This window comes from Marmota flaviventris, chromosome 1, assembly GCF_047511675.1.
Source record: "Marmota flaviventris isolate mMarFla1 chromosome 1, mMarFla1.hap1, whole genome shotgun sequence".
NCBI classification, from domain to species: Eukaryota; Metazoa; Chordata; class Mammalia; order Rodentia; family Sciuridae; genus Marmota; species Marmota flaviventris.
Window position 1 is genome coordinate 206,030,915 of NC_092498.1, and position 12,898 is coordinate 206,043,812.

Sequence of the window (12,898 nt, forward strand, 5' to 3'; positions counted from 1 at the left end):
GAACCCGCCCCCACACTGACTTGGGACTTCCCACTGCCACGGCGAGGACAGGGTGACTCTCTCCTGTCCTCGGCCACCCAGTTTGTGGAACTTTGTTTCGGCCACAGCAGGTGCCCTGGCCCCGGGGACATCAGGCCCCACCCTGTGCCAATGGGCCAGGCTGCGGGCGGGGTCCCCAGGGCTGCTGTCATGAAGGACCACAGGACAGTGGGGACTTCCAGCAATGTTCCCTTTAATACCCAGGTCACCAGCCCACGGCGTGGCTGACCCTGCCAGGCAGAGCTGGCGGCCGGGTCCCTTCCTTCTTGTAGCACCACGTGGCTCCTCCCAAACGCAGCCGGGAGCGGTGGCCAGAGGGGCCCAGCCCCGGGAGGTCCCTGGCGCACAGCCTCAGTGGCCCTGGTGGCCCTGGCATCCCCCTGCCGGCTACAACGTGGAATGCTTCTCAAAGGGCACCGACAGGAGGCGGGCGGCCGCTTCGTCCAGGAACCAGCGCAGCGTCCCCGTGTGGGGCTGGACCAGGGCGGCGGGCAGCGGCTTCTCCTCCTTGTCCTCCAGAATGCGCTGCGAGGAGGGGACAGAGCGTGAGACCCCAGCACCCTCGGCCTCTCAGAGCCCCACGGTGACTCCTGAAAGGGACCAAGTGGCCGGTAGTCCCTGCCACAGCGCGTGGCCGGGAGAGCGGCGGAAACTGGGTTTTTGGATTCGGGACTGTGCACGCCCAGGTCTGGGGTGGAGCATCTTGGGGACAGGACATGGTGCTCCGTCCACCCCTCCCACACGCACTGATTCTTGTATCTGGAGTGAAAAACTGAAACTTCACGTCTGTGCAGGGGACAGTTCCCGGGTGTGGGATTGTCCACTGGGGCCTTCTGCTGGAGCTCAAACTTTGGGACTTGGGGACGCTTTGGATTCGGGATGCTCAGCCTCCGCCCTCCTCAGCTGCCCCACCCGCGGCTGTGGTGCTGGGCCAGCTCCCCCTGTGGAGGCCAGAGCTCGGGGCGTCCAGCCTCACAGGTGACGGCCCGGTCCCTGCTACAGCAGCTGCAGCTGATCTGTACCCAAGTGGTGGGTGCGCTAGGAAGACTTCACTAAAGGTGTGAAATTGGAATTTTCTAGAAATTTCTTCTTTTTTTCATTTGACTTTTGTGCCCAATCATCTACCAAGGTAGGACCGTGCCCAGCTGGCGCCATGTGGTCCGGGAGGCCGTGAGGTGCTGACCCTGACCTGACCCGTCGTCACTGGGAGTTATGAATGCAGATGGCCGAGTGTGGGCAGGTGCTGCATCCAGGGGTTCTGCCTTCGCGGGATCCACCCACCAGACACCCAGCACATTCCAGAAAAAAGAAAAGTGTGTTGAACCCGTTCCGACATCTTCCTTTGTTGTGATTCCCTAAATAACACAGTACAACTCTTTTTTTTTTTGGTACCAGGGACTGAACTCAGGGGCACTGACCACTGAGCCACCTCCCAGCCCTGTTCTGTATTTTCTTTAGGGACACAGCCTCCCTGAGTTGCTTGGGCCCCACCGTTGCTGAGGCTGGTTTGAACCCGCCATCCTCTGGCCTCCGTCTCCTAAGCCACTGGGATTACACGACACCTCTTTACAGGGCCGTGACACTATATCTGGTTTCCTAAGTCCCCAAGGGACATTTGAAGGCTACAGAGGATGTGCCCAGCTGGGGTGCAACAGTGCATGATTTTACAGAAGGGACTTCGGATGGATTTTGGTCTCCAGATTGTTCTAGGACAATCTTCTGTGGACACTGAGGGACACTGTCTGCCTTTTGCCCCCCAAGTTCTCTGTGTGTCTTCACCTCTGCGACAGCTTTGGGGACCTCGATTCCTGCCACGGCCCGGGGAGGCGAGTCGCTGGCCTGAGCTCCCACTCGTAGCAGCAGCCACGTGGACCCACCTGTGGGGAGTCCCTGGGGACCCTAAGGTGGGAGAGCTGGGGCGTGGGGGGCTGCACGCTGGCCATCGCTGGCAGGGAGCTTGGCCTACAGGACCATCCAGAGTCGTGCACCTTGAACCCCAGCACTAAGCCACCCTGGGAAGACGTCCGGGCTTGACAGCTTTTATTTTTATTACATATTCAAAAAATATTCTAGTGTCTTCCACAGTCGCCCATTGGCCTGTTTGACAATGGCACTTGAACATTTTTAGAAATTACTTACAGCTTATTTTTTTTTTAATATTTATTTTTTAGTTGTAGTTGGACACAATACATTTATTTCATTCGTTTATTTATATGTGGTGCTGAGGATGGAGCCCAGGGCCTCACGTGTGCGAGGCGAGTGCTCTTTCACTGAGCCACCACCCAAGCCCAACTTACAGCTTATTTTTAATATTTTATTCTATACTTTCTTAAAATGTTCTGTGTAGCTATATTGTATCTTATTCCTAATGCAACATTGTTTTTTTCTCTTGATTAGCACTTACAGGGCTTTGTCCATCTTTTGGATCTACTTATTTTAGACTTTAAAAAATATTAACCAAGCCATCAACTTCTGATTTTAACTGCACTTACTCCTTCTGCTATCTTTTCTTCAATTTAATATTGTTTAAAAATATTTTTTAGTTTTAGGTGGACACATTATCTTTATTTTTTGTTTTTTGTGATGCTGAGGATCTAACCCAGTGCCTCATGCATGCTAGGCAAGTGCTCTAACACTGAGCCACAACCCCAGCCCTCTTCAATTTAATATTATTGCCCTCTTCCTAATTCTAAAATAAAGCATTTACTGTTTCCTCTTTAATCATTTTAAAAATTCATTTGAGTTCTGGGAATGGTGGCACACACCTGTAATTCCAGCAACTCAGAGGCTGGGGCCAGCCTCAAGAACTTACTGAGAGCCTGTCTCAAAATAAAATGGCTGGGGGCATAGCTCAGTGGTAGGGACTCAATCTCCAGTAACAACAACAAAAAAATTTTTTTTTTTAAATTATGCATTTAAGTTGGGGGTGATGGCACACATCTATAATCCCAGCAACCTGGGAGGCTGGGGCAGAAGGATTGCAAGTTTGAGGTCAGCTTCAGCAACTTAGTGAGGCCCTTATCAATTTAGCAAGGCCCTGTCTCAAAATAAAACAAAAAGGGCTAGTGCCTCAGTGGTTAAACACTTCTAGATTCAATCCCTGGTACAAAAAACAAACAAAAAATTATGTATTTTATGCTATGAATTTACTTCTGAGCACATCTTTGGCCATGCTACATCAATTTCATTTCATGTGTGTTAATTCCTAACTACCCCATAATTGCAACTTTGATTTCCCCCTTTGATTCAAGAATCAGTGAATTACTTCAGATCTGATTTCTCTAGCACAATAGCATTTGGGGTCATATTCTGGTCATATCCCTGGTGCCCATAACCCTCCTGGGACTGGAACCCCTGGCCATTACCTTCAGAACAGCAGCCTTGCCTTCTCCAGTGGCCACAAAGATAACAGTTCGGGCTGCATTTAGCACAGGTAGCGTAAGGGTCACACGCTGTGGAGGTGGCTTTGGGGAGTCACTGATGGGGGCCACAATCTTCTCTTGCTCCTGGGAAAGGAAGGCCCATGGTAGGGAACAGAAGACAAGCATATTTCTACTGCCTGAACACTTGTGCACTCCAGGCCTTGCCCATCCCTTATCCCATGCTCTCCCAACAGTCCTAGGGCAGGTTCTTTAAGGTCCCCCCACCTGTTTTTGCAGAGATGGAGATCAAACATAGAGATGGAGATCGAACACATGCTAGGTCAGTGCTCTACCGCTGAGCTGCACCCCCTGCTTGAGGTCTCTGTTTAGGGTGGGTCACGTGGGGCTCAGCAGGGCTGGGCAGGTGGGGCTGGTGCAGGCCAGTCTCAGCCCTGGCTTTAGCCACCACCGCCACCTTGGGCCACCACCCTCTGCTGTTCAGACGCCAGGGGCTCGGGTCACAGGTCCGCAGGGTCTACGCGGGTGCTCTCACCTGCAGGAGGGGGTGGTCTGGAAAGAGGGAGCAGGTGTGGCCATCAGGGCCCACCCCCAGGATCAGCAGGTCGAAAACCGGGATGGAATCTCCTTGGAAGGCCTGGGCAGGGGAGAGGGGTTGAGAGCACGAGGGCATGGGAGGAAATGGGGCTTTGTCAGAAAGAGGAACACAATACGACCCGCCCTCTGCTCCCGCCTCCAAGTTCTGGATGGAAAACAGTTTCTAAGCTGCGTCCACACTGAACGGCTCGGCCCTCTTCCTCGTCATCATTCCCTAAGTAACACAGCGAGAGACGACTTGCTTAGCATTTGCATTCTGTTAGGCATCACAGTCACCCTCTCTGATGACCTACAGCCACACGTCAGCACCGCAGCACTCAGTAGAAGCGACCTCACCACCTTCAGGTCTTGGCGTGTGACGAGGACTACGGGAATCAACACCCAGAGGGTCCCAAGGGACAGCTGTAGCTGGAACCCAGGAAACAGCACTGTGGTGCTTGTGATGGAGGAGATTATAATCTGAGGTTCCACTTTTCATGTGTCTGACTGGCTAAGAGTCCTGGCCCGGGTCTGGGGACACAACTGTCCCCAAGATGTCGGGACCTGGACCCACCACTGCATGTCAGCAGCCAGGCAACCCTAGAGCTCCCCCACGTGGGGCTGAGTCCTCGGGGTGTTTCCTCTGTGGAGCGGCCCCAGGGCCACCTCTGGTTGCTGACGGTCACAGGGCTGCTCGGAGGGACCCACCTGTCTCAGCTTCTTGGCGTAGTCCTCGGCTGCCTCCTCCACGGGCAGCGTGGGGTCAATGGTGATCACTCGGCTGTCTGGGATGGGCAGTCTGGAGAGCAGCTGCGTCTGTGGAGACAGAGGGACAATGTCACCAACAGTGACGTGACCACCTGGATCCTCCAGCTGAGGCGCTGTCCTGTTCCCACTTACACCCGGGGAGACGGAGGCGGGGAGACGGAGGCGCCGAGACCGTTCCTGGCCAAGACCAGATTCCTGGGCCCAGGTAACATGGCCCTCGGGACAAGGTTCACTGGGACCTCGGCTGCCCTTGGGGCCAGAACAGGAGGGTCCCCGCAGAGGGAGAGTGGCCACCCTGGGCGAGCTGGAGTCACAGTGGCCAAGTGCTACCAGCAGCTTTCCACCGGGGGTCCTTCAAGTCCACGGTCATGGCCCCACCCTCCGCCTTGCCATCCCCCTGCACAACTCCTGGGCCTCCTGGCCGCCTCCTCCTGGGGCCCCGCACCTTTCCCACTGCGGGCCGCAGGGCCACCCTGACCTGTGGCAGGGAGGTGGCCCCAGACCTCTGACCTGCTGAGACAGCCGACAGCGACCTCCCACAGCGTCTCGGAGCCCAACCTCAAGCCAAGGGCAGCTCAGCCACAGCAATGCTGTGCAGGCCACAGAGGAGAAGAGATGACATTCTAGTGTCCCCAGAGCAGGTAGGGACAGGGATGCAGGACCTGCCAGCTGCCCCGCTCACGTGCTGCGGGCCTGAGAAGGAGCTCCATGTTGGGGCAGTAGGGAGCCACGGAGGGTGTGTGAGCTGTGCAGGGGCAAGATCGGATTCACTGTTGGTCGGGTGTCCCTGCTCTGTCCCTGTCTACTGCACTGCTGCGACAAAGGAGCAGATGGGACGGCCTGATGACAACAGCTCTGGAGCGTGGGAAGCCCAGGCCACGGGCTCCAGGGGACTCCGTGTGGCGAGGGGCTGCCTGCGGTTCAGATGGTCCCACTGGGTCCTCGTGCCCAGGAAGGGACTCGGCGGGTCTCCTGGTCTCTAAGGTGGGCCTTCGTCACCTCCCCAAGGCCCCACCTCCCAGGGCCATCTCCTTGGGGTTAGGACTTCAGCCTGACTTGTGGGGACATGAACATTCAGGCCCAGCAGCACAAACCCAGCTGGAAGCGCCCAGGCCCCTTTCTGTCACCCCCTTCCAGTTCCTCCCTCAGCACATCATCACATCGTCACATGGGCTACAGGCCCCGGGCTGTCCCCTCCCCAGGGCAATGCTACTACACACCACCCTCCTGGGTGGCCTCGAGCCGACGCCCCACAGATGCAGTGGACACAGAAGCCCAGAGGAGGGACACCCTCTTGAGGCCCTTTCCGGCCCAGGGCTCCTCACAGCCTGGCTGGGGCCAGGCGACTCCAGAGTCCCTTCACTTACTCCACCCCTGCCCCCGCAGGTTCTCCCGGGAGTTGCCCCTCGGTGGTCATGGGGACAGGGCGCCCCAGGTCAGGCTGGGCTTCCAGGGAGTCTGGAGCAGGGGCTGGGTGGCTTTAGGGGATCAGGTCCCTAGAAACAGAATGGCCGGTGGAACTGGGCGGGTTCCTTCTGAATGTGCTGCGAATGCTGCAGGTCCCCAGGAGGGCAGCCCCGGCTGATTCTCCCACAGCAACAGGGCCAAGGCCTTGCAGCAGAAATGCAGAGGCCTAGAGGACCAAGGTCCCACCTCAAGGAGGGAAATGCCTCTGCACCCTGTAGTGGGGTGAATGGTGGACCTCCAGAACTCACAACCACCTAGAACCCCAGAATATGATCTTGCTAAGAAATAGGGTTACAACTGGGGTGTGCTGGGGCACATCTCTACTCCCAGCTACATAGGAGGCTGAGGCAGGAGGATCACAAGTTTGAGGCCAGCCTCAGCAACTTAGTCAGACCCTGTCTCAAAATAAAATAAAAAGGGCTGGGAGTGAAGCTCAGTGGGAGAGAGCTTGCTCTGCGTGTGCGAGGCCCTGGCTCATCCAGTGGTACGGAAGAAGAAAGAGTGTAACTTCCGATGAAATTAGTTAAGACCCATTCATTCTAGACTGGGTTATCCCAAAGTCACTTAGAAGACTGGCATCCTAGGACGAAAGGAATGAGAGAAGGCCCTGGGAACAGAGGGGGCGGCCTGGAGGGAAGCTGCCACTGGTCAAGGAACCCCGGCAGGAAGACCCTCCCCCAGAGCTCCCAACGCAGCGTGGCAGTGGGACCCCCTGACTCCAGCTCTAACCTTCAGTGGGTGAGGACATCAATTCCTGTGGTTTTTAAGCCCTCCGTTTGTGGTCATTTGCTTCGCAGCTCTAGAAAACCAGCAGAAGGAGCAAGTCCGGGCCCGACATGGCCTTTGGTTTGGCAGCGTCCCCTTGTGCCAGCTCTCCACGGCCAGCTCCTGCAGCCTTCCAAGCCAGCTCGCTCGCGCTGGATGGGGGGCCGTCTCTGCTGCAAGCCCTGGAGGAAACCGCCGGGCTCCCCTTTGCAGCCCTAGCACAGAGCACAGGACTCCACAACGGGGACACATAATCTCTCTTTTTCTGCTTTGTTAGAATTTTGTCTCTTAATGTTAAAAAATGCAAAGTTTTAAAAAAGTTGCACAAGGAAAGGAACAACACACTTTCTTTTTCTTTTTTGGCACTGGGGATTGAACCCAGGGCCACTTAATCACTGAGCCGCATTCCAATCCCATTTTTAAAGTATTTTCTTTAGAGACAGGGTCTCGCTAAGTTGCTGCAGCGGGTTTTGAACTCGCGATCCTCCTCTCAGCCCCAGATAAGGTACAGGGCCCGGCTCCACCCGGATCCCAGACGCCTGGCTCTTCGGTCCCTTACACGCAGGGCGGCCACCAATGGAACTTGTGATACAATGCGTTATTTAGTGTCACTTCTACCTCTTTGGCCAAACCTGTCCCTCTGCCTAGTCACACTGGACCACCCACGTAGAATTGGAGAGTGGTGTGGTCCAGGTGGCACCTCAGGACACCCATCAGTCAGTCCCCAAACAACTGCAGAGGACAAGGCGAGGCCCTGAGTGACCCCACCCACAAAGGCGAGGCTCGGGCGGTGGGCGGGGCCCTCTCGGCATGATCCCCGGCGGCGCCCGCAGCCGCAGTTCAGGAGGTGGGCGCGGCCCTCTCGGCGTGACCCCCGGCGGCCCCCGTAGTTCTCACCCGGTAGAGGCCGTACGTGCTCTCGGCGTGCTCGAAGGGCACCAGCCGCTCGTCGCAGAAACCCAGCGTCCACCGCTCTAGGCTGGCGGGCCCGGCGGGGGCGGCGGCGGCGGGCAGCTCACGGGCCAGCATCGACACGAGGCTGCCGCCCGACAGGCCGAGCGCGAAGCGGCCCCGGGTCCCTTCCAGGCAGCACGCAGCCCGCTGCGCCACCAACTGCGCTAATGACGCGCCCAGTTCCTGCGGGCTCGAGAACACCGAGATGAGGCCCGAGGCGGGCGCGGCCATGGCGACGGCGGGGCGGCAGGGAGACGGAAGCGCTCTCGGCGGCCGCCAGTGCGCCTGCGCGAAGGCCAACCCCGCCACACCTGTCTGAGCTCTTTGGTCGGTCTGCGCTACGCACATGCGCGGTCCGGCAAGTGAAGCCCCGACAGGGAAGGGCGATGTCTTCTGTGCCCAACCTTTGAATCTTTGCGAGCTAGGCCTGAGCCCTTCCCTGAGCTGGCTTAGGAGGAGCTCGGAGGCAGGCCTGCGTCCCCACAGAAGGGGACATGGGGTTGGGATGGCGTGAGGAGATTCTGGAAGGTTTCCTGGAGAAGGTGGTATTTTGGTGGGCTTTGACATCTGTTAACTTTATTTATCTGTTGCATTTGTTGTCTCTTCTAATTAAAAGATAACTCCCTAAGAGTCAAGGTGTTTGTTTTGTTTTATTCATTGATGCCTGGCGAGCCTCCCGAACTGTGTCTGACACAGAGTAGGAGCTCAGTACATCTGTTGAATTGCTTTAGCAAACACTCTGGAGGCTGCTGGGTCCCTCCGAGGACCCAAAAAGCCCTCCCGCCTGGTTGCACCTGATGAGCTCCATGACTTGGGTAAGGAGGGATTTGAGGAGCAGAGGGCTGCAAGGCCTGGGGGTGTAAGGAGCGGCTCCTTCCAGTGCTGAGGTAATTCGGTGGAGTATAGTTAAGTGCAATAAGATTCACTCAGTGCATTTTAAAATCAGTGCCAAAACAATTCCATTTGCCATAGCATCATAGAGAACAAAATACTCAGGAGTAAACAACAAGTGCAAGACCTGTACACTGAAAATGAAGATTTCACTGAAGAAAGTTAAAGATGTTCATGGAAAGACGTCCCATGTTCATGGATTGGAAAATAAGATGGCAGTACTCCCCAAGTTGTAGAGATGCAAAATAATCACTATCAAAATGCAAACTTTTTTTTTTTTTTTTGTAGAAATTGAAAAGCTGGTCCTAAAATTCACAAGGAATTCACACTTCCTAGTTTTAAACTTACTACAAAGCTACAGTATTCAGGCCAGTGTGGTATTGGCCTAAAGACAGACATGTAGATCAGTGAGTAGAACTGTAACAAGGACTATCTTCACTTGTGCCTGCAGTTGTCTGATGGGTAGCTAAAACCAGGATTAAAGACTTGGCATCTCTGTCCCCGTATTGCATCTGTCTCCTGTGCTCTGAGTCACCACGTGTAAAGATTCAACCTCCCTGATAAACAGCATGAGGTGAGTTGAAGCTGTCCTTTCTTACTGTGGACGAGGCTCCACTTGACCAATCCTGAGATAATGATGGGCAGCCCACACCTCAAGATCATCTGCTTTGGCAGCTGTGAAAAGCCTCCAACTGTACAAACCCCAAGTGCTTGCCCTCATTCTCCTTTCTGTAGAAACTCAAAGTCATTGTCAGTCCCTTGAAGACATGGCTAAGGACATGATTCTAATCAGTTCATTTCATGCCTTTCTCCATTATCTTTTCTGTTTGGTGTTTGGGGCTAGAGGCCAGAGCTGCTTGGTTGGATCCCCAGAGTCAGGCCTCAGGCAACAGAACTGAGATGCAAAAATAAACCCATATGTTGTGGTCAGTCTTTAACAAGGGGCCAGGTCTCTTCAATGGGGAAAAAGGTCTCTTCAGGGCTGAGGGTGTGGCTCAGAAGTAAATTGCTTGCTCAATCAGCATTTACTGGGAAAAAACAAAAAGTCTTTTCAATAAATGGTGCTGGAACAATGGGATAGCCACCTAGAGAAGAAGGAAGCTGGACTCTGCTACGTAGAATAATGCCCCCCACAAGATGGCCACCCCTAACACTCTGAATGCCTAAAGGTATGAGGATAGTTTACAAGGGGGGACTGTGATGGCAGATGAAATTAGGTTGATACCCAGTTGTCCTTAAATAGGTTTTCTGGATGGCCCAAGGTAATCAAAAAAGTCCTTATAAATAGAAGAGCAAAGCAGAAGAGGGATACCCAGAGGGGTGATGTTGTCAGGAAGACTCAGCCCTCTGTTGCTAGGTGGACAAGGAGGCCCAGAGCCAAGAGTTGCAGGTGGTCCCAAAGCTGGAAAAGGCGAGGAAATAGATTCGCAACCAGAGCCTCTAAACATACAGCCTGCAGACACCCTGGATTTAGTGAAATCCATTTCTGACGTCCAGTGTTTAGGCCTGTAAGGTATGTGTTATTTTAAGCCCCTGTGTTTGTGGTAATTTTGTTACAGCAGCTAGAAAACTGATACAGATCCCCACCTCACACTGTATACAAAAATTAACTGAAAATGTATTCAAGACCAGCGACAAAAACACTCAGGGTCACTCCAGGGGAACTGGGCTGCATGAAATAAGCACACAAGAGAAATACCTTTTTCTTTGGGGTCCTGTGACAGCTCCTCTGACCTTAAGGGTCCACAGAAAGAGAGCGAGCACATGCTGACCCCTTTTGTTGAGGAGAAGCCATTCAGATGAGGCAAGGGGCCAGGTTTCAGGGGGTTGAGCCTAGCTTCGTGATGTCTGCTGTCAGCAGGTTGACTGACACCTAGGAAGGCCACACCCAAAGGCAGAGCAAGAGAAGGGGACACACAAAGGGCGTTTCCATGGAACATTCTATCCCAAACCGGGCAAAGGGGTAGTATCACAAATGGGGCTACAGGAAGACACGCCCATGCACGAAGACACATTCTACTACTTCAAGGATCGGGGCAGTCATCTAGGGCCACTTTGATGTGGTCAGATCATGGGAAGTGACCCACAGAGCCCCAAACAATCAGGGAAGGAAAATGCTGGTCACACAGCACAACAGCCTCCCACAAAGACCTAAATGTAAACGCTAAAGCCAAGAAACTTGGAAGAACACAAAGGCGTAAATCCTCAGGACCTTGAGCTAGATCACTGGTTGAAAGACTATTCTTTTCCCAATGACTAGTTCTTGTGCCCACACTGAAGACCAGACGACCACAGGTGTGTGGGGGGGTTTATTTGGGCACTCTTGGTTTTATTCACTGGTCTGTATGTCCTTACACCAAGCCACACTGTCTTGATGACTTGACTTTGCCTTGGTGGGCGCTGAAGGTACAAGCAACAAAAAACGAGAAACCAGACTCCGTCAAGACTTTGTCTTACAAGGACACTCTCAAGAAGGGGAAAAGAAAACCCACCAAGTGGAAGGAAATCTTGAAATTTTTCAAAAGGCGAAGGCCAAGAAGTATCTAAGATATTCCTCCAAAGAATATAGGCAAAGGACCAATGGCTCGTGAGAAGAGGGCCAGTTCTTGAGCCACCGTGGAAATGCACATCAAGACATCAGGATGGCTATGATCGAAAAGGCAGATGACAAGTGCTGGTGAGGATGAAAGAAAAAAAAAAACAGGTGGACCCCAGCATTGCAGGTGGAAGGTCAAGTGGTGCAGCCACTTTGAAAACAGACTGGCACTTCCTGAAAGGGTTAAGTGTGAATGTGTGATCTGGCATTTCCACACCGAGATGTACACCCAGGAGAATGTTCACAATAGCACTATGTAATTACTTTTGGAACTGAGAACTGAGTGCTTTACTACTGAGCCACATCCCCAGCCCTATTTATTTTTTGAGACAGGCTCTCACTAAGCTGCTGAGGCTGGCCTCAAATTTGTGATCCTCCTGCCTCAGCCTCCTGAGTTGGGATTGCAGGTGTGCACCACCATATCTGGCACAACAGCATTACTTATAACAGTCAAAAATGTAAACCACACTGTCCATCCACAGATGACTGGGTCCACAGAGTATGATCCACCCACACAGTGGAACATTACTTAGCTGTAAAAAGAAGGAAGCCCTGCCACAGGCTTGGATGTGGATGAGCCTTGAAAACTTGATGCCAAATAACAAAATCCAGACAAAAGGCCACACAGTGTGTGATCCCATTGATAAGAAATGTCCAGAGCAAGGAGATCCATAGAAGCAGAAAACAGATGAATGGTTGCCAGGGTCCGGTGGGGGTGGGCTGGGGGTGACTGCCCATAGGGGCGGGGTTTCCATGAGTTGGAGAAACTTTTCTGCAATTAAATAGTAGTGACTGGGACTGGGGATAGAGCTCAGCTGGTAGAGTGCTTGCCTCACATGCACAAGGCCCTGGGTTCAATCCCCAGCTCCATAAACAAACAAAATAGTAGTGATAGTTGCACAACCTCTTGAATATACTAAAAGCCATTAAATTATTCATTTTAAGAAGATGAATGTTATGGATGTGAATATTTCAATTGAAGAAATACAGAGGTGACCGGGCGGAGTGCGGGGGTGGAGAGAAATGGTGTCCCACACGTGGAAGACAGCAGGAGCCAAGATGCAAAACCCGGGTGCTGGCTGGAAGCCACTGCGCGGTGGAAGGAGTCTGAGGGGCACCCGGTGCACCTGGATCCCCCCAAAAGGGACCAGGGCCCTTGGGGGGAGCAGGCCAGGGCCCCGGCTCTCCCCCACGGGCCTCAGTGCCCTGCACCCTCCTCCTGGCATCCCCTCCAGCATTCCTCAGCCACGTGCTGCTCGGTCCCGGCTCTCAGGGCCACCTGCCTATGCCAGGCTCCCGCATCACAGGTACAAATGTCCCTCTGTGCAGATCATCCCAAGGCCTCCCATAAAGAAGGGGCCTGGGCCGAGTCCTTCTGATCCTGGCTGTCTTCTCCATGTTGAGGGGCACTGGGGCATCATGGAGCTTCCCATTGGGCAGATGAAAAACTCCAGAACTGGCC

The 12,898-nt window shown here is 53.8% G+C and overlaps 1 protein-coding gene across 1 annotated transcript; it reads right to left on the reverse strand.

The window, feature by feature from the left end:
* Positions 1 to 215: 215 nt before the first annotated feature.
* Pgls (6-phosphogluconolactonase) lies at positions 216 to 8,223 on the reverse strand. The gene is made up of 5 exons (XM_027932395.2): positions 7,893 to 8,223; positions 4,704 to 4,811; positions 3,955 to 4,056; positions 3,405 to 3,545; positions 216 to 564 (listed from the first exon to the last, which is right to left on the reverse strand). Exons 1-5 carry the CDS (start codon positions 8,178 to 8,180, stop codon positions 427 to 429), a joined length of 777 nt encoding a protein of 258 aa, XP_027788196.1. The 5' UTR covers positions 8,181 to 8,223; the 3' UTR covers positions 216 to 426.
* Positions 8,224 to 12,898: the final 4,675 nt, after the last annotated feature.